This window comes from Trypanosoma theileri (assembly GCF_002087225.1).
Source record: "Trypanosoma theileri isolate Edinburgh chromosome Unknown TM35_Tth_35_V1, whole genome shotgun sequence".
In the NCBI taxonomy this organism is placed as follows: domain Eukaryota; phylum Euglenozoa; class Kinetoplastea; order Trypanosomatida; family Trypanosomatidae; genus Trypanosoma; species Trypanosoma theileri.
This window is the reverse complement of record NW_021639877.1, coordinates 209,442-230,900: the sequence shown is the minus strand read 5'-3', so window position 1 is coordinate 230,900 and position 21,459 is coordinate 209,442. Positions and strand designations below refer to the sequence as shown.

At 42.8% G+C, this 21,459-nt stretch overlaps 5 protein-coding genes across 5 annotated transcripts; all 5 read right to left on the bottom strand.

The window, feature by feature from the left end:
• Positions 1 to 1,523: 1,523 nt before the first annotated feature.
• Positions 1,524 to 2,534, bottom strand: TM35_000351860 (uncharacterized protein; the record flags this gene model as incomplete). The annotated part of the gene is made up of 1 exon (XM_029029239.1): positions 1,524 to 2,534. One exon carries the CDS (start codon positions 2,532 to 2,534, stop codon positions 1,524 to 1,526), a length of 1,011 nt encoding a protein of 336 aa, XP_028879508.1.
• Positions 2,535 to 3,411: 877 nt separating this feature from the next.
• On the bottom strand, positions 3,412 to 13,923 carry TM35_000351850 (uncharacterized protein; the record flags this gene model as incomplete). The annotated part of the gene is made up of 1 exon (XM_029029238.1): positions 3,412 to 13,923. One exon carries the CDS (start codon positions 13,921 to 13,923, stop codon positions 3,412 to 3,414), a length of 10,512 nt encoding a protein of 3,503 aa, XP_028879507.1.
• A 1,867-nt stretch (positions 13,924 to 15,790) lies between these two features.
• Positions 15,791 to 18,346, bottom strand: TM35_000351840 (calpain-like cysteine peptidase; the record flags this gene model as incomplete). The annotated part of the gene is made up of 1 exon (XM_029029237.1): positions 15,791 to 18,346. The coding sequence occupies one exon, from the start codon at positions 18,344 to 18,346 to the stop codon at positions 15,791 to 15,793; it is 2,556 nt and encodes an 851-aa protein (XP_028879506.1).
• A 550-nt stretch (positions 18,347 to 18,896) lies between these two features.
• On the bottom strand, positions 18,897 to 20,303 carry TM35_000351830 (putative adenylosuccinate lyase; the record flags this gene model as incomplete). Its single annotated transcript, XM_029029236.1, has 1 exon — positions 18,897 to 20,303. The coding sequence occupies one exon, from the start codon at positions 20,301 to 20,303 to the stop codon at positions 18,897 to 18,899; it is 1,407 nt and encodes a 468-aa protein (XP_028879505.1).
• A 334-nt stretch (positions 20,304 to 20,637) lies between these two features.
• Positions 20,638 to 21,459, bottom strand: TM35_000351820 (uncharacterized protein; the record flags this gene model as incomplete). Its single annotated transcript, XM_029029235.1, has 1 exon — positions 20,638 to 21,459. A coding segment is annotated over one exon (822 nt), but the record flags the coding sequence as incomplete, so codon positions are not given.

The window sequence follows — 21,459 nt, the reverse complement described above, 5'->3', positions numbered from 1 at the left end:
CAAGACTAGACCAAGTGGATAAGCACCCTTCTTTCTTTATTTGGGTTTTTTTTTTTTTTTTTGTTTCTTCTCCTTTTTACCTTTTAACTCTCAACTAAAAGTGGATTGATCGGCACTTTTACCACTAAAACACTTTGTTGTAGTTAATTGACTCCGTCATGGTGTGTATTTATAGAAGAAGGTAGAAGACAAATAAAAAAAAGAAGAGTAGTGAAAAAAAAACATAATGCCACTTCTGGATGGAGCACATCCTAAAAGAAAAAAAAGCAAGGAATAAGGAAATGATAAAAAAAGAAAAAGAAAAAGAACACCCACAGTGGGTGAACCCATACAGACGTACTCATATACAAACTCACACTAACACTTACACATAAGAGAGAAAGAAGTAGTGAGAGAGATGGCAAAACTGCATGCAACGCACTCACCCCCATTTGCAACAGAGCACACAAGTAATACTGAAGAAACAGGAATAAGAAGAAAGAATGGAGGAGATCTGACATTTAAACACAGAAAAAAACAAAACAATGAAACAAAACAATGAAACATCACGAAACAAAATAGAATGAAACATCACGAAACAAGAAGTGAAAGAAACACATTTTTGAGCCTACTACATTGAGTATCGCAAGCATCATTCCACACACATACACAAAAATCTTGGTTACTGCAAAATTGTCTCACTCAACATTCAACAACAACAGGAAAGAAAAACAGCGCGTGATTTGCGCGTCGTACAATCAACTTTTCTACCCTTTTTCATTCACCGTGTGCCAATTTTATCTTTCCTTCAATCTCTTTTTTTTTTTTTTTGCGAGCAAAAAAAAAAAAAAAAAAAAAAAAACAAGCTATACAACGCAAGCACTGTACGCAGATACATGGAACACTTCTCTCTCCTTTTTCCTCTTTTTTCCACTGCTGCTGACTTTTGGTTTGTCTACCTTTTTTCTTACTCAATATTCTTCGTTTTTTTTTTTTTTTTTACCATCACTGCTTCCGAGGAGGAGAAAAAACAGAAAAGTAGAACAACGATATGTAAGGGACATCAAAAGAGAAGTACAAGCACACAAAGCAATTAACGCCCACTATGGCTCTGTTGGGAGTACGTTTCTGCTTGTGCTCGTATGCGGATATCCCCTTTTTTTTATTGATTTTCTCTAAGAGAATGTTAGCGCCGTAGAGCGCGTGCGCAGTAGCCATCTCTATAACTATTTTTTTTCCTCCTTCTACTTTCTTTCTTTCTTTTTCTTTTCTTTTTTTTTTCCACGTTGTGGACAAAAAAAAAAAAACAACAACAAGAAAAAACACGCTTGTTACGTCCTAGCATATTTTTCTGTTATGTATTCTCTACATCCCCTTTTGCCTATTTTTCTTTTTTGTTTCCTTTTGCTCCTCTCTCTTTGCCAAGGGACGCAACGAATGAACGCTCCCGATCATCTTTCTTTTTACTTTTTTTTTTTTCAATTTCGTTCGCTTTCCATACAAGTTATCTCTTTCGCCCTCTCCCTATTTCGTATTCTTGTGTTCTAGACGCTTTGCTGTATCTCTGCCACGATGGCGGCTGCTTCTTCGTCGCCTGGGCTCTCGCGCAGGGCGGCCTCTGCGGCTTTGAGCGCCTCTTTCATACTTCCGCTGTCGGCGAGGATGGCCGCCTTCGCCTTGAGGAGCGTGGTGACGGTTTGGTTGGCGGCGGCGTCGGCCTCCTCCGGCGGCGGGTTGCGGATGAGGGGCTCGAGGAAGTCCAGCGCGGCCGCGTCGCCCGCCGTCTCGCTGAGGAGAAACGCCTTTTCCCGCAGCAGCGTCGGGCGGGGGTGGAGGGCGATGGCCGCGTCCAGCAGCCGCAGGAGCTCCGACCGCAGGCGACTCTGCGCTGCCCCGTCGGTGGTCTCGCGCAGCCGGTCGCGCAGGACTGACATGTGCCGCTCGAGCCCCGCAATGCAGTTCTCGTTCGCCTCCACCGCCCGCTGGTACTCCTCGCACGCCTCCGTCGGGCGGCCAGCAGCACAAAGGGCGTCGCCAAGCGTCACGTACCCCACATGCACGCGGTCCCAGCAGTTGTTGCACGCAAGACGGGCAGCCGCAACGGCTTCAGGCGCCACAGCGTTAATATCCTTCGCCGTTTTCAGCAACAACTGGGCGTGATAGGCATGGGCACGAGCGAGGCCCGGTGTCATCTCCCGCTGCTCCGATACATAAGCCGTTACTTGACGAAGCGCCTCTTCAGGACCATCCGTGCACTCCGCCGCCTTGATGCGCATCAGCTGCGCCAGATCATTACGCTGAATGAGCGCATACTTCTCCGCCGCAAGCGTAAACTGCTCACTCGCATCCTCGTACTCCTCCATCTGCACAAGAATTTCCCCAGTTGCATCCATACAAGGGCCAACCTGAAACGGTGGGGCCGTCTCACCTTTAAATAGGAACAGCCGCAATGCACCTAAGAGATAGTCCTTGTCCCAGAGATCAAAACCCTCACTGACGGATGTCCTGGCAAAGCGCTGCACCATAGACTCTGTGCGTTGCCGTCTCTGCCTCATTTGCGCAACTTATTTTTTCTTCTTTGTAACTTTTTTTTTTTCCTTCTTGATTGTACTTTCAATATTTCTATTTCCTGGCTCGCTGTTAGAGTTACTCGATGCGACTTGTCAGATATAGATATAGATATATATATATATATATATATATATATATATTTTTTTTTTACCCTACCGTTTTTCCTCCTTCGTGTTGTTCTTGATGATGATTTCGCTCCTCGAAATCCCCGCGTGTGTGGAGATGTATTGTATGTGCTACCTTCCTCCGCAATATATCCTACAAAAAAGAAAACCAAATAAAACAATGAAGAAAAAAAAAAAAAAAACGTATTATTGTATTATTTAAGACAAACACATGTCAAGGCAAGACACAAGGCTTAAATAAACCACTTTCAGAAGATACAGGCACACACACACACACCCATATACAAAGAAAGAAAGAAAGAAAGTTATATGTAGTACGCTCCAATTCAAAATCAGAATTAAAAAAAAAAAAAAAACGCATATGGGGAGAGTATGAGTTCTTTTCCCTTCCTTACTATCCCAACGGTTACGATGACGAAGAAAAGAAAGAAAATGTTTAAGAACTTGAGAAATCCGTCGCAATTAGAAATATATTTACGGAAATAAAAACACATAACGACGGAAACAAGGAGGGGTTACGCGTACGAATAAAGAAAAGAAAAATAAGAAATACGAAATAAACATAACAGTAGAGGTTTAATCTTTTTTTTTGTTGTTTTTGCTTCTTGACACTCAGTGTCATAGATTTCTTTCTTTTTTTTTTTTTTTACCACTGACACTGACATCAATAACAACATGACCTTGTTTATTTATTCTCCCATTCGTGCTCATTTACAACTCTTGATATCTTACTCTCTCAATGGTGGCCATTTTGTCGCTCTGCCTGCCCTTGTCGTTTCCTTCCCTGATCCTTCCCTGGTTGTTGGAACTGAACGCGCTGCCTGCATCCAAGTATTAATCCCACAATGAGGCCGACAGGCAGCACAATAAGTAGTAACAGTGTCCAGAAGGGTATTCCTGCTGTTGAGTCTTTTGATGACTCATCAGGGATGTTATCAGCGACGAGGGTGTCGTGTGGGACGGCGGCAAAGCGGGTTCGCCATGCCAACTCCTCGACGGGCATTTTAGGTAATTTGCTCTTATGATGCAGAAGTGCTGCATGCAAATCATCCCCAGTGCCAAAAGTAAAGTTCACATACGGTGCCCACACCCTAGCGAGCCCCCTCTCATAAACACCAGGATTCAGCAGAGTTGAGAAGAGAGAATTCTGTGTATTGTTGTCACCCAGCAACTTAACGTAACGTAGCAGCAACTCTGGCAACGGTGTGATATCTTTTGTTTGTTCCTCTGCGCTTAAATCGTTAGTAGAAGAACGCACGTCTGTCAGGAGGGACAGAGAAAGTGTGTAGGTTGGGTATTTCACCCATTCTTCATCCCTAGCGTTGATTAAAGCAGAGACCACACCACGATCTTCTAAGCGCACCACAACGATAGTGGGATCCACCTCTAGTAGTTGTGCAATTTTTCTCTGAAAGCGCTCAAGTGCTTCTTGGGTTCCCTCCAATCGCACAGAGTCATGAACAGTCATCAGATTCGGGCGTACGACAAGAGTAACAATAACAGCCAAATCACGTACATAGTATGAACCGCTGATGTCTTCATCTAGACGTATTACGAGAGGTAGACGACTAACATTCTCTAATGGTGCTGCCGCTTCACGTGGTATTTTAGTTGTCAGTGAAGAGAGAAACGGCTCCCACGTACTATTTTCGCTCTTGTTCTCTTCCTGAAGTGGTGTGTTGGCACTGTAGAAATGGACACCATCTATAGATGTACACACAAGGTACGAAGTGGATTTCCGACTAGAACGCTCCTCTGCAGTTGACGCTCTCTGCATTATTGCCTGCATATTGAGTCCTCCTGCGGCTCGTAGTGCGGCAGTGTGAGCCAACCAATCATGTCGTAACACACTACTACTACTACTACTACTACTACTACTACTACTACTACTACTATCTTCATCATTACTCCCCATACTGTTACTAGTGTTATTATCTGAAGTATACTCCCAAAGGCATCCGCTACGTGCATTCACAACAAACACTGGAAGTGCTAATGGATTGAGAATATAATCACCCCAGCTTGGATGTACCTCCTCATTTGCTTTAATCATAGATGTTAAATTGTTCCCATTACAGACATGTCCAAAAATATCAGTTCGAAGAATTGCAACAGCTAATGCCTTTACTGCACCAGCTGCCCCACGACCACTTCCTTTTCCAATACCATTTCCAACAAAACACATACTTGCATTGTAATAGTAGCTAGGTGGTCTATCTTCAAATAAAACCACTTTTGCAGGTGATGTATATGATGAAACAGGAATAGATAATATGTCATGAGTAAAGAAACGTTCCAGACGCAAAGAAGAAGGTGTCACCATATTAGGATTATAAACATTATGCCTCGTAGTCAACATACCCAAGAGAGTAGGATAAAGGTTTACCATCAACAGGAATGGTGGCGCATCTCCAGCTTCACGAAAGCTAAGACCACCATCAACGCTGTAGCATACACGGTATGTAGTATGATTCTTAAGAGAAATAAGATCTTCTGGATCCAAATGGAGAGAAAAAGATTTGGACCTTTTCCACAGAATTGGCAAGGACGTTGCATTAGCATTTTTATTTTTTAAACCCCATTGAAGACCTCTTCTACACTCTGTAGCTACAGTATTCATATTATTTCTTGTTAATATTATCGGTACAAAGGCGATACGAATATCCTTTATAAAAGGTACAACAGATCCACGCAATGCAAAATTTGACTCAGCCCCCATAAACGCAGCAAGTGCTCCATGTTGTATTGAACCAACTTCATTCACAATAAAAGATGAAGTTATTTCTATTTTCAAAGGTGTATCCATAAAAATTACCCCCTTACCGAGATGGTAAGGAATATATTTCTTCACACAGACCTTGTATTGTCCATCTGGAACGTAACGCAAAGCCGGTGGAAGTTGAAGCGCCGCCGTTGGGGTTATCTTGAGACCTGACCACTCTCGTGGTTTCATCAAGATACCATCAAAGACATATTTGTGGTCAAACACTTCAGAGGCATCACAAGAAACAGCATTCACATCAACAAGTCTCACAGTTGTACCAGCCTGAATACTGCGGGCACATGGATTCGCAATGGGTAGAAGCCATCCATTAGACTGAGGATGAAGTTGCTGAAAAGTAGTTGGTACTTCCCCTATACAACGAAGAGCCATGGGTTTTACTTGCATGGTTAATCCTGTAGCAATATCTCGGTGGCGGTAGTTCACTGAAAAACGTAGTTCGGCACCTTCTTCTTTTTCTTCGTTCTTCTCTACCATTGAAGCCGAGAGATAAACTTCACCACCAACCGCAAACCCAGCATTCTCCAAGAAACCAGACCAAAGAGCATCTGCTGTAAAACTACCCAAGTATCGATTTAGTGGTGTATCCTTAATGGAAGAGGAATAGTCATTGTAACGTATATCCACAAGTTTACCATAAAGACTTTCCTGTTCAAATAAATGAATAACTGTGGAGAGAACTGGGTAATCACCACCTTTGATTTCCCTTCCCAGAGAGTTTTCTTTTTCTCCTTCTTCTTCTTCATTATCGTTATTATTATCATCATCATCCTCGTCCCTTAAAGGAACCTGCACACGTAATGTTGGCGCCCATGTCACCGAAACGTAAGAAATACCAACAGAAAGGTAATGACGACCGCCATCTACAGAGAAACACAAAGAGGAAGATGCCCAAGGTTCTACTGTCTCTGTCTTCGCTGTATGAAGGGGCAACACAACATTTTCTACCGAGGTCCCATCTTGTGTCGCTACACTTAAAGTGTCATTTACAAAGGTAGCAGTTACAGCAGTGAGAAGATTAACCGTAGCTTCCTTCTCCTCTGGATCTGGCATAACACAAGGTTTTCCTAGACGGAATTTTGCCAAACGGAAAAGTGCCAATGCACCAGGAGTGTCTAACATATCGATATATCGCTCTTCTATGCTAGGCGTAGAGGTGGATACTTCTCTCATGTTATTACTACTAGTCTTCTCGTCAGCTGTACTTCGCTCTATCGTAACATCGAGGAGCATAGACTCGGTACTGCGACGAACAATAAGATGATGAACACCATTTTCTTCTGCAACAGTGTTTGGAATAGTCTTGTGTAATGCAATAGATGTCACAGCAACATCTAATACACGAAAATAGAGACCAGACGGTAGGAATCCTAAAGTAGTTATTTCATTATCTTTATATGTATTATTTCCAGTACCAATACATATATGCAATCGGTATTTATTAGCAACACTAGTGTGTGTTTCTGTAAGTGTTATTAAGTTTGGTGTTGTTACAATAATTATGGGAAGTTGCTCACGATTTTCATAACAAACAGAAGATAACATTACACGTGTTCCAACTTTAAAAATAGTAATTTTAGAATTGGTATTATTTGTTTTATTAATACCGTTGTCAATATAAATATCGGTAAGGTTTACTGTTCCCTTACTCAAGCGCGGAACAACGAGTGTGTGTTGAAATGCAACTTCAGATACATGAGACTCATCTTGGGGTACATCATACCGCAATTGTGATGGTAGCACCACTAATGAAAGATTTGTCATCATGTAAGAAGTACCATTATCACTTGAAAGACACATCGGTGTTTTCTCCTCTAAATGGGTGAAGTGAGTGGAAGGGATAAGAAATACACCATGATCATCCTCAATAGTTAGCGGAACTTGATAGAGAAGTGTGTTGTTTAGACCTTGCATTCGCCAAATTACATCTTCTATTGTTTGATTTTCATTTAAATCTTGAGAATTAATTTTTTCATCACAATGTAACCCAAAACGTATCTTAAAACCACGCTGAATACCATAACCATTCAAGTAAAATACTTTACTCGCATCTTCCATATGTAAAAACAGTGTAGTATTACCTTCCGCATCAATACGGTTAGCATCTGTGATAACTTCTGGATTCATCTGTTTAAAGAAAGTCGCAGAACTGTTGCTAGAATCATCAGGTTGATGACGGAACCCTACTGGAAATGGTGGTGTAAACTGTAATTGTACAAAAGGGTTAATTGGCTCCCGCCATCTCTCTGGTGCGGTCTCCAGACACATAATCCACGGTTGTGTTGTGTTGGGATAGAAACTAACGTTTCGACTTACATCACGAGGAATAGTGAGAATACCGTCATTGAGTACATACGGACCACGTACAATGTCTGACTGCACAGCTTCATAATCCACAAAACACGGATTTCTGTCATCGTCCAGGGGGCGTACGAACATCACCCGCCTCCAACTCCCACAAGATACTACTGTCGTATTATTATTATTATTATTATTATCTCTACTCTCTGTTGTTACAGCACCACCACGACACCAGAGTGCCATTGCCACTTCACGGGCAATAGCACCCACAATATTTGTTGTATCCTTCTCCTGTGTGAGCCATTCCAGCGCAACTTTTGTGGGTGGAAGTGCTGTTACAGAAACAATATCCTCGCTTCCATCATCAGCAAAGTAATTATATCGTGTGGGATGGCGAACATGCTCGTGTACATCTAATACTACACCAGAGGTCAACCACTCTGTGGAACGATCAGGTTTGAAGCATAATTTATATTTCTGTATTGGAAGTCCTCTAATAAAATCACGTTCCAGTACAATATAATGACGCCTGCCAACCTCCCCTTCACCTTCATTTGGCTCTGAAGGCGAAACAATATCACCAAAAAGTTTCAGTCCTTCAAAGACATCACGCACAATCACATCATCCAATCCATCAGGCATAGGAGTGCTACAATTTGCGTTTAGGGACCGGAACCGTACAATAGATCGGTTAGAGATACTTGATCCACTTATCGGTAGGGTCCACTCTTGTCCTTGCTCCACGTTAACGTACTCAGAGCCGTTCAACGAAAAGACCGCGTAAACAGGTTCTACCAAATCTATGCGTAATCCTTTAAGTTCAAAAAATTGTAACGCCATTTCGGTCCCCTCCTCTGAAGAGCGTCGCTCAGGATAAATGGCACTGGCACACAGTTTAAACCTTCCAGTATTGGTCAACAATTTTGGTAAAATAACAGTGGAGCCATTTACCGACACAATAAAACGATCTGAATCATTTGTGTTGATAAAGTAATTTTTGAGTTTTTTGCATGGAACAAGCTCTTCAGCAAGAAACATAAATAGTGGATTCCCTAATGCAGTTGTATGATCGATAAGAGGGCCAACCAGTTGAATCTTTTCCCAATGTCCTAATGTTGGGTGACGTGTTTTGAGTGTAATGTGTTTTGTCGTACTGTTTCCGAAGAGAAATCCATCTGCGGGAGGTATGACAAGGCGACATGGAATGCCTGTTGGTACGAAACCTCTTCTCCAATCATAATCATCTTCTGCTAACGTGGATGCGCGGTCACCTGTATGATCTCCAATATTATTACCATATTGATTATAATTATTGCTACTATTACTATTAGTACTACTACTACTACTACTGCTACTACGACCAGTCTCAAACGCATCAACATCTCTGTATCGCACACACCACTGGAAGCGATCAACAATACCATTCCCTGGATCTATTGCTCCAATACGTGTCGTGTGCGCCTGTGAGAGTGATAGAAACCACGAAGACATAGAAGTCAGGGGATTCACATAACGTGACAATACGGATGATGAATCATGAGCAGAGTTACCAAAAGGATTAGATACCATTGACGGAACTCCTGAAGTACGGACTGGACTTCGCCATAAAAAGCTTGTAGCGTTGCTGCAATTAACTGCGGGTACAAAAACTGTCTCTTCATCATTTAATCCGAACCCTTCTACAACAAGATCAACAAATGATGCATACATCAATACTGGTGAATCTTGTAATTCACTTCTTCCTTTAGTTGTTGTTACCACGGTGGTATTTTCCTCTTTCTCCTCCTGTTCAGAGGACTGGTGTGCCATGCGAATAGAAGTCACACGAGGTGGACGTACAACAAACTTGAATGGGAGTGGATACACCGCACGATGCGTAGATGGTACAAAGAGACACATAAAAAGAGGATTACGGGATGTTCCAAACACATGATCTGCTATCATAGGTGCCGTATGGGAGGTATTAAGTGTAATAAAAACATCACCCGCTTTAGCCGAACCTTGCAAAGATCCCACTTGCTGGAAGTTTGGTGGTACGTCGTAAAAACGCATAATTGTAAAGTTCATACGACTAATGCGGTTTACATATCCCCACACGCTCTCATCATTTCCATCCCCCTCTCCAAGTCTCGGGTAACAGCGTTCCTCTGAAAGGAATAACATCATGTCGTCTCTTAACCCGTAGCCAGTAATTGGCAACACTAGATCATTCACATTTTCAGCAACTTCTACAACCGTCAAACGATCCTGTGATGCAGAAGTAGGAAAACTGGCCGCATAGGATCCGATAAAATGCACTTCAACAGGTCGGACATCAAGAGTAACACTGGTAGGATGGAAAACACGACTGTCACTCTGAAATGGCAAAGGCAAAGATAAACAAACACGCATACGGCGCATAGTTTCTTCCCGAAGAAACCCCGGAGGAATTATAACAGCAGCTGCTTCTTGATTATCATTTTGATCTTCCTGGAATACATTATGTGTTATCTCTTCTGTGAATGAGGTTCGACCAATACCCATAGCAGTGTTACGCGGCAAAACAATGTTAAAAGTACGATCACCGTAGAAAAGAGACGAGTTACTACATTGAAACTTTGGATCAGAAATAGCTGCATTTCCTGGGGGAGCCATTGCAAAAGCAATTTCGGTAGTACTAATTGTGCTTGGTGACCACATACTCACTTCAAGACCCCACAACTTTAAAAGTCCACTGAAACCCACACCGATTTTCAGTTGTCGATAAACGTCACTGCTCACACTGTTGTCATTTCCATCATGAGCTGTGATAGAAGAAATATTGGCACGCTGAACTACTATAGTCATTTTTGAAAGAGGGATAAAACGTGAGAGTGGGGTATATGCAAAACAAACCTGCCATGTTTGAATATCTTCACTGACGTTTGTACCCCACATTCCTGTATGATTTAAATTCAACTGAATAAATGCAACAAAATTGTCACGGGTAACACCAGTATTATTATCTGCAGTTCTTGTAGTAGTTGTAGTTGTTCTTGTAGATACATTCAATGTACTAATAGCAATCATCGTATCCAATGTATCAGGTATTGAAGGATTACTTGGGTCACGATGCAGCACTAACTGCTCACGAGAACATTCCCCAACTTTCTGAGATAACAAGAATGTCATCCCCTCTCGTAATCCCTCACTATCAAATACAATAATAGGTGATGAGAACTGAGGCACAACAATTGATTTTTTCGATGCCACAGATAGCGGAAAAATAGTAGTATCAATGTCATCACGCATAGCGGGAGAAAGACCCCACATACCACGAATCACAACATGTGGTGGGGTTATATACACTCGTATATTTGGAACTACTGTGTAAATCCAAAGTGGTTTTCCATCGATAGACTGGGTAGTTATGCCTTCTATATCCTCATTTTTTTCGTAGTTTACCTCATCCTGATTAGAATTAAAGAATGAAGTTTGTAAAGGGCTATCGGTATCATTTCCTTCCATAGTGAGAGAAGACATAGAAACTTCGGTAGTATTTTTAAAAACAGAAACGCATACGAAAAACTCCGTGGGTGGTTGTTCTTCATCAAATGAAGGATCATGTAACCTCTCAAGTTTACTTTTGTCAACTGGAACCACATCAGCAACCTGGTATGTAATAACGAGGTGTTTCTCTCCATTTTGAACAAGGGTAAGATTTTCTCCAAAAAGATTGTAACGACTACTTTCACAATCTGCAGAAGATGAAAACCGGAAGTATCGAATTTTGGCTGTCGTTTGATAGCTACCTTGATAAAATACTGGTTGCAACATACCAGTAGATCCTAATGAAATTCCAATCTCTTTACTTTCCACGTCAGATCTCTTGCTCTCATATGTATTACTTATCCTAGTTTTAGCTATTTCTGCCTCTTTTCCCTCTTCCTCTTCAATCACCGGTGAAAGGGGAATAAAACCACGCAATAGCACATCCACAACTTCAAAGGTTATATTACCTGCGGGTACGTAGCGTAATCCGTCTTTGGAGATACACACGCGACCCCGCATCGTCTCGTTTGGGTGAGACACCGTCACCACTCCTTGCATCACAGGAAAAATATACTCTTCTTTCTTGTAACTCCCACATGGTGATTGGTGTACAGTTTTCATCCCCCATCCAACACCTGCCAGTTCCTCTGAAAGGTCGGGTGCAAACATCAGCAAGAGTCCATCTGTCGGACCACCGTTACCTGCCACGGTGTAGATGCCTACGGTACCGGCCGCCACCATCAAGTGGCCTGCACCTGCGAGTGAAGTGATGCGTGTTTCCAGCGGCAGCTCCTCACTCCCCGGGGCTTCGGTGGAAGTTGTTGGGACGGGTATGGGGGTCTCCTCTGGCTGCGGCTGCGGTTCCGGCAGTGGCTGCACGTCACCGGCGTGGTACGTACATGCATACGCTGGAACGGGTACGCCGCACGGAATGTGTGCCCAGGCGCCTGTTGGTCCGACGGTGACGCAGCCGCTCTCGCGTGCGGGTTGACCGGGGGCCCAGAGACTCGCCGCGAGGTTCGGCCGCCAGTCGGTGACGCCGTCGAGAAAGAGCCCGGCGAGTCCACCGGCGGTGTACGATACGCCGATGAGTGCCCGCGGGAGGCCGGCGGCAGCGACGAGGCGACCAGCGAAGGCGCTCTCCTCGACGGTTGTGATGGTGGCGGCATGCACGGCGTCGGCAGGGGCGGCTGTGGCGATGAGGAGATCTTCACAATGCTGCTCGAGATCCGCTGCGGCAATACTACGGTCGTTGAAGATACGATGGCAGCGGTGAGTAGGAGCAAAGTACGTCCAGTCCGTCATGCATAAGAAATTCGGCGGTGGGGTGGGAGCGGCGGTCGTAGTAGTAGTACTAGTAGTAGTCTCCTCATTCTCGGAAGAATCCGAGGTGTCATTCGGCATCACAGTAGGTTCCTCTACGGTAACAGATCCATCGTTAAGGTATGAGCACACAAAAGGTAAGGTTAATCGACAATCCACCGCACGCCATGTGCTATTGGGAAGGACAGCAACACAGCCAAAAGACATACTTGGTTCCCCAATATCCCAATTGGAGAATAAATTATTAGTAGGCGTGGGCCAGGTTGGACTCGAAGGGAAAGTAAGAGCAAAATCCCTATCATCATACCAGAGGGAGTCTTCATACCATACACCTACTGAACCATATGAGGTAAAAATACCACCAATAAAGACTTGAACTACAGATAAACTCTCAAGATGATCTTTCGCCCATTCTTGCACTAGATGATCAACAAATAAAGCCTCATTTTCGTTTAATATTGCAGTAAGGGTAATATGAGGATTTATTGCCTCGCAGTATTGTCTAGCTTCCTGTTGACTCATACCTTCTTCTTCTGTTTCTCTTGACATTGTAAAGAGGCGATAACATTTGTCGTAGTATGGTGACCACCCATTCAAGCATTCCAATGGTGGATATGGTACGGGAGGTCTAGTTGGTTTAGGAGTATCATCAGGAACTACTTCTGTGGGTGGCTGCGTTGTCGGGACAGAGTTATTACTATCATTACCTGTAGAATTGTTATCAGTGGTTATGTTTAAGAAAACCCCACAGACAAAGGGCCTCTTCGGGGACAAACAATCGACCAGATCCCAGAATCCATCCTGTCGCATTGCAATACATCCACTTCTATCTTGCCAATTTACTGAAGGGGCAAAATGTGTGTAAAGGGGTGCTGTACCATTTATGGTGCCACTATAATGGTGCCAAGTTATATCACCAAACCCTGCTGCACCACCGAGCAGCACTAGTTCACCCATTTGAACAGAAAATGGGGCCAACAGTTGTTGTAGCCAGGTGTTCTGTTCTTCAGAGTAAATAGAAACTGCTTGGGGTATTAATTTTGTGTATACATTTCCGCTACTATCACGTGGTGAATCCACATCAAATATATGTTTACACGCCCCGTCTACCTCGAGTGGTGTTACTAGAGACGCTTGTGGTTTTACACACCACGTTGCGTTATCATTTGGAGTTAACCACAATGGAGACGATGTCCATCCAACCGGACAAGAAAGTCCAGAGGATTCTTCTCGTACGTCACGTTCAGCCACTACCACAACTACAAACATCATCAATAACATCAGCAGAAGCAGTAGCGGCCTCACCAAGAAACTGCAGCAGTGGTGTATCATGGTCGATAAACGGAACACTCACTCTGCCTAACACCAGTGATATGCAATAAGATGAAAGGAAGAAGGAAATGATCTTTTAATCTTACTAAATTAGACTCTATCTTCTTATTTTTTTAATTGTATTCTTCGTTACCAACGTTAAAATAACAACAAACACTATTGTTATTATTTTCCGTTTTTTTCCAAGAATAACTCTTTAAAAAAAAAAAAAAAAAGAGATGTAACAATTTCTTTCGATATTCTCTCCTTATTTTTACTAAAGGAATATCACACACCTTCTCCACTTCACACTCCCTCTCTAACCTTCAGCTACCCTCTTCATATCCACAAGCGGGGCAAAAAAAAAAAAAGGAAAGAGAAGATGGACAAAAAAAGAGAAAAGAAGAAATAAGAAGAATCCAGTGAAACCCTTGACCACCGCAATACGCATTGTAGCTCTGCATTAATAAGGAATCAGCCATCAACGGTCCAATACACTCATACCACAAAAACAGAAGAACGGAAGAAAAAAAATGAACAAAAACAACCTATATAAGAACAAAAAGACATACATATATATAAAAAAAGTAATAACCAAGAGAAAAGAAATACAGAGTCACCAAAAATTCGACACGTTCCCTTTTTCCCTAGAACCGTACATATTGCGTAGATATCTAACGTATGTACACAGAGATGAAAAAAAAGGGCAAACCCGATATAAAAAGATACGAAGAAAAGCCTGACAAGGTTAGAGTTTCTTAATTTCACTAACGTTGCCCCTCCCTCCCACAAAAAAAAAAAAAAAAAAAAAAAAAAAAAAACATTATTTGTTTTTGCTTTTTTTTTTTCTTGCACTTCGCTCCTTTAACAGTGTGCTCCCTCCACAGACATATTTGATTGTTGATGTCTTTTTCAGATAGGATGCTTCACAGTGTGCAGGAGATACAGAAAGAAGTAAAAAAAAAAAAAAAAAAACTGCTCCTTTCTTTTTGTCTATTATATTTTTTTTTGCTTTTGGTTTCTTTTTCTTTCTAAAATAAATCAATCAATAGAAACAATTGTTTACCCACGATTCTCTAAGTGGGTAAACTCTACTCACATACAAAAAAGGTGAGAGACGGAGACCAAAGAATAGTAAAAAAAACAAAACAAAAAAAAAACACCAGAAACCATCATCAACAGCACATACATACACACATACAAAAGAAATGTGATGTTGCAAAAAGGTAGATAATGTGGTGTTTAGTAGACATTTAGTCTACTCGTTTACTCCTCTAATGACAAAGTTCATCATGAAAAAAAAAAAAACAGAAAGGGTACACTGAAAAAAAAAAAAAAGAGAGAGGAAAGAATGAGTGCTAAACAGTGAAAAACAAACCCTATTATTGACAACGATGACCATTTTTTTCTTTTTCTTTTTTTATGTTATACCCATAACCAATCATTCGATATAGTTGCACAACATATTTTCCTCCCCATCCATCTATCATTGTGTGCATATCTGGTTATTACAAAAAATCGCCCTGGCAGACGAAAAAAAAAGAGATATAAAAATATAAAGAGGGGAAGAGGTGATAAGAGAGAAAGTGTTCTTTTCTGGAGTTTTCTCATACATTCATTTTCTTTTTCTACATTTTCACCTATTTCTTCTTCTTTTTTGCTTATTTTTTTTTTTTTTTTTCCTTCACCCCCAGCAGAAATTCTTTCTTTCCCTTTTTCATCACCATTTGATTGCTACTGTTGTTAATAATTGCTGTCAAAGATATTTTTTTATTTTTGCTCGTCCGAAAAAAAAAAAAAGACACACTCTTCATTTTTCATATATAATATAGTAGTGTGTGTGTATGCATGTATGCATATTGCTTTAATCCGTAGAGAGCGGCTCTGTTCAGAAAAGGGATGGACCCACCTTCTCGACGGCGAATCCTGGTGTGGGTGTCCGCACCTGGTAGTACGCCTCCTCCACTGCCACTGTATCGGCTGGGAACTTTGGGAAGTTCTCAAACACAACGTTGTCGTCTTCGAGGCGGCGGAAGTCCACGCGGACACCACCGTCGCCCACCGGCTGCTCACAGCGGAGGCCCAACACAACCGGCACCTCCGCCACGTTGCCCTCGCTTGGATGGGAGTTGACGAAATGCAGCGGGTGGATTTTGCCCTGCAGGCTTGTGAACCACGCCTTGCTGCCGTGTGTGGTTTCTTCCGTCTCCATCATGCGTGGGATAATGAGATATGGGGACTGCTCTGGTGTGAGTTCGTAGAACATACTGACATCACGTCCCTGCATGAAAGTCCACTTGTCCGGCGACGGGTTCGCGGGGTCCACGGAGGAGTTTTGAATGACTTTATGTACGCCCTCCTGGTCGGGGTGTGTAGAAGAGATGGAAATCATCAGTGGTGGATATTCACGAGATTCATCGTCTTGGTTCTCTGTGTAGAGTCCACGATGGTCAACATTGGATAGCGAAACGCAAACCCTCACCGGGCTATCCACACTCACTTCCATGACAAGTGATGGACGACAGTCGGCAAAGATTATTGGGACACGGTAGTCATACGCTTCGTTAAGGAAGTGAACACCACCACCAATGAAGAACTGCAACACGTGTTCCCAATCCATCCAAACACTTGTATCATCAGTGTTTTCATAATTGCAAGACACCGCCACATTGGGGTGCGATTCCCACTCACTGCTTCCAGTAGACCATGGTCCATTCCATTCTTTGCAAGATCCCCAAACATTGCGAATCTTCATCAATCTTACGTCACCTTCATCAGGGAAATGGTAAATTTCTTCAACAGTGTATGCATGTCCGGGAATAAGACCGGTTCCTCCGAGAAGCTTTTCCAACTCAGGTTCATTACTGAAAGCATTGGCATGTGTATCAGTCCCAAGAAGAAAAGCTGGAGCCTTTCCAGGGGTAGTTAACAAGAGCTGGTACCCAGAGTTATGTAGTTGTAGCAAATCCCGGAAGAATTCTTTTCCACCGTCCTCTTTTGCCTTGTTGAAGGCGTCATCAAAACGGGAAGAAGAGCACCCTGTCATATCGGTGAGGGCATGAACAGGATCACCGGACTGTATCATTCCATAGCTACCATGCAATTTCGCATAAGCTTTCTCAAGAATTGAAGGCCACATTTCACAAAGATCTGTACTGCTGGCAAATTTTGGTTTGCCCCCAAGAGCAGGTAAATAATTATCAACAATTACGCTGTTCCAAAGTCCATTCTTGTTAAGTGTCACACGATAGGCACCAACAGCCCGCTCTTCACGAGCCACTTCCGCACCCTGTGGGTGACGAAACATACGTTGAACCATTTCTGGGTGCTCTTCAAGAGTTGTAATGGCGCACATAAACCAACAGTCACCAAGTTCCCCTTGTCGAACATCGCCAGGTACAATTTCTTTGCGGAAGAGTCGGATCTGGTCGACAAGGGCTGGGTTTAAATACATCTGAGGGCGAAACCAAGGTAGCAGCTTTAATGGCCTCTTTGCACCTGCTTCAATGGAAAGCTGTATTGGTGGAAATTCCATATCCACAAAAGGTACATTATGTTTTACACATTCTTCCAATGCCTTGGTGGCATCGGTATTATCACCAACAAGAGCCTTTACATAGTTCATATCAACTTCCACAACGTTGGTAAACTGTAATTGTTGACACTCAGAAAGGTACTCATCTGATATCGGTAATGCACGCATTCGGCTGCTGAATCCATTTACAAATCCCTTGACAAAGAACTCTGTCTCAGCTGGGTAAACGACAACCTCAGCAATAAAATTGCCATTCTCATCACGATGAATTGTAGTATTCTCTAACGCTTCAATCTTTGAGTGTTTACCAAAAGTACATGAGACATGTACCTCGAAGGAAAGGCTGTCATTATAGAAGGCCCAAATCTTGTTTGACTTGTCCACAACGCGGTAGAGTAGTCCTGGTTCTTCAAAACATGAGACCACTTCACCCTTTAGATCGGGTTCACCATTCACAAAGACATATTTTTCCTTAGTGCCTGTCGAAGGCCCAAACACTGGTTTCTTCGCTGTACCAATGTCAAATTCATCATTTGGGTCATCCTCTGGTACAGCAAGGGAAATGGGTTCCCATTGCACTGGCGCAGACAATGGTGTGTGGCGTGGCTTAATGGCAGCCTTTGGTTGCTGCTCAGTCGATACTTCAACACTGCCGTTCCTTACGGAAGCTGTATCAGCGTTACTGTGAACTCCGCGTGAAAGCGCTTCTTGCTGTTCGTATGGCTGATCGTGTTGGTCTTCTTGAATATCGTCAGCAACCCGCTTCTTCTCAGCGTCGAGATCCACGGAGTCGGAAAAGATGCTGGCATTGTCAAGAAAACCCACCTCCGTCGGTGGGGCTGAGACATCCTCCACTTCGCGAGGAACCATCGCGTAATTATTCTCTCCCTCCTTACTCACAAATGGCATTCTCAAATTCTGTTCAATTTATCCTCGAGTATGATTATTTAAGTTAATCCTATCTCTCTCCCTCTCTTACAAAGAAAGTAATTGATAAAAAAAAAGAAAAAAAAAAGGGAAGAAGCAACGAAAGAATTATAGCAATAATAAGAGAGAGAAAAATAGCATGAATACAGAAAAAAGCATATATATATATATATGCATTATAAATGTTTGCAGACTCATTCCTTTCCACTGGAACTTACACCATACGAGCATGCATCCCAATATCACATTTTTCTTACAAAGAAAATGATTTGGTGCGTTCGAAAAGAGATAGTTTCAGATTTAAAAAAAAAAAAAAATCAGTAGAAATGAAGACGTTTGAAGGCAAGATCAATTTAAGAAGAAAGAGGATAGAGAGTGGGACACCCAACCAGGAAAAACAAAAACATGGTATCTTCTCTTTCTTTTTCTTCTTATCTCTTTACCTGCTTTTTTTCCCCTAATTTTTTCATCCTACATTTTTTCGTATTTTGTTTCTGCAGTGCTCACTAGAGCAGTATCCATTCTTCAAAATTTACATGTGCGGGCGGACGTACCCCACATAAGTGAAAGGTGTAATGGATAGCAGTTCACGCCGCACATCCTCTGAGATACCAGTAAGACCCATAATAAATTTATGTACTGTCTCTTCTGTCACATCTTGATTACCACGCGTCAAATCCTTTAGAGCTTCGTATGGCTTTGGGTAACATTCGCGGCGAAGAATAGTTTGAATACCTTCTGCCACCACTGCCCAATTATTGGAGAGGTCCTTCTCAATTGTCGCACGGCTCACCAATAACTTATCAAGACCCCGTAAAATAGAAGAAAAGGCGATACAAGCGTGTCCAACTGGTACACCCAAATTGCGAAGTACGGTGCTATCGGTTAAATCACGCTGAAGGCGTGATATAGGTAATTTAGATGAAAATAAGCTTAACATAGCATTAGCCAAAAATAAATTTCCTTCTGCATTTTCAAAGTCAATTGGATTCACTTTGTGCGGCATTGCACTGCTACCAACTTCTCCCGCTTTTACACGCTGATGAAAGAACCCCATTGAGATGTACTGCCAGACGTCTCGACAAAGATCAATAAGGATAACATGAACCCGTGCACAAGCGTCACACAAGGCAGCCAAATTATCATAATGTTCAATCTGTGTTGTATACTTTTGTCTTTTAAGTCCCAAATACTTAGAAAGAAACAAATCCCCGAAAGCACGCCAATCCACTGATGGGTATGCCACAAGGTGTGCGTTGAAGTTTCCAGTTGCGCCGCCAAACTTGCCTGTGGTAGGGATTTCAACAATATGACGACGTTGCTCCTTCAGTCGCTCAATCCACACCAAAAACTCCTTCGCCAGATTCGTCGGTGATGCCGGTTGACCGTGTGTGCGTGCGAGCATCGGTACATCCCACTCGCTGAGTTTGTTTTCCAGTGCAGAAATAACGCCATCAAGACCTGGAAGGTATACTGATGTCATTGCATCTCGAAGCATCATTGGAATTGCGGTGTTGTTGATGTCCTGTGAAGTAAGGCCAAAGTGCACAAATTCAGACAAGTGCCCTAGACCACAGCTGTTCATGCGCTCTTTCAAAAAATACTCCACCGCCTTGATATCGTGATTTGTCACACGCTCAGTCTTCTTAATTTCCTCCGCATCAGCAAGGGAAAACTGGTTCACTGCGAGTTCTCGGAGTTGCTGCAACTGAGCATCACTGACATCACGGAGAGGGATTATTGCCGGTACCTCCTTACAGAGTGCTACAAGGTACTCTACTTCGACACGCACACGATACTTGAAGAAAGCATACTCAGAAAAGTAACCGCGTAGTGAAGTAGTATTACGCTTATATCGTCCATCTAATGGAGAAAGGGCGAAAAGGGGATTGTCACAAGTGTAATCCACTGTAACCCTTGAGTCTTCTTTACCTGCCATTTTTTCCTTTGTTAACTCACTATTATAGGCTTCAAATTCTCGTTTTAAATATATATATATATATATATATATATATTATTCCTCCTTTGCACTGATAGTTTATTATTAGCAACAAATCAAACTCTCACGCCTGTAAGCTATCATGAAAAATATAGAAACAAAAAAAAAAAAAATACACTGACATCATCATCATCATCATCTCTGAAACCGAAAAAAAAAACAAAAATTTAACTACTCTTTCTATTTGCCTCCTTTTTATTCCCATTCAGTAGTCTAAGCAACACATCCCGAAACACATACTCGTTTTCCCTTGCAACTAACCTTTCATATCTAATCACAGAAGGATACCTGCAGCGTCTTCGATAAACACTTCTTCAGGACCTAACTCCGCCATAACAGCAAGTACCCATCGCATAATTGCAACAAAATCAGGAGGCTCGCAGTGTGGCGTTGTAGAAAACCTCAAGAAAAAGTCGTCTGGAATAAGATGTAGATTCTCATCCAAAACCTGTCGTTTCCACACACCACGACGTATCAAAACAGGTGCAGACCTCAACGACGCTCCATCCTCCGAAGCCGCATCAGTCTCATACCGTTCCAGAAACATATCAACATAACCTGAAAGAGACAAAACCAAACATTCCGACAACACTGAATCAGTTGCTACACCAAAATATCTTGCTGCTTGCGAACTAGATGTACCGAAACACACGCGCAACCCACCCTCTCGTTCCAGTGGACACGTCCAGCGATACCCTCGCTGTACCAAGGTGTGACGCAGTGCTGCCAGTGGGTATTTGCGCATCCCTGGCTTTACCATTACCGGCCAGCAACCACCACCACCAACGTCAAGAAGAAGCCCCCAGCAGGCAGCGCAAGAGTACAGAGCACCTGGACGACCCAATTCCCACGGCCGCAGTACAGTATTGAAGCTCCAGAAACAGGACCCGTCCTCGCGAAGGCAGTGTTCAATATGAACTGGGTTTCCCCTTTCCAACGCACTACCATCGACACCCAGTACCTCGGATAGGTAAAACACCGGTTTCAGGAGGTGGTCCTGCGCGGGGTCGTGCCGTCGACCACAGGGAGAACAAGAAGCATCACTCTTTTCCCTCTCCTTGGCAAAGAAGGCACCAAAAATGGCGCTTAGAACTGG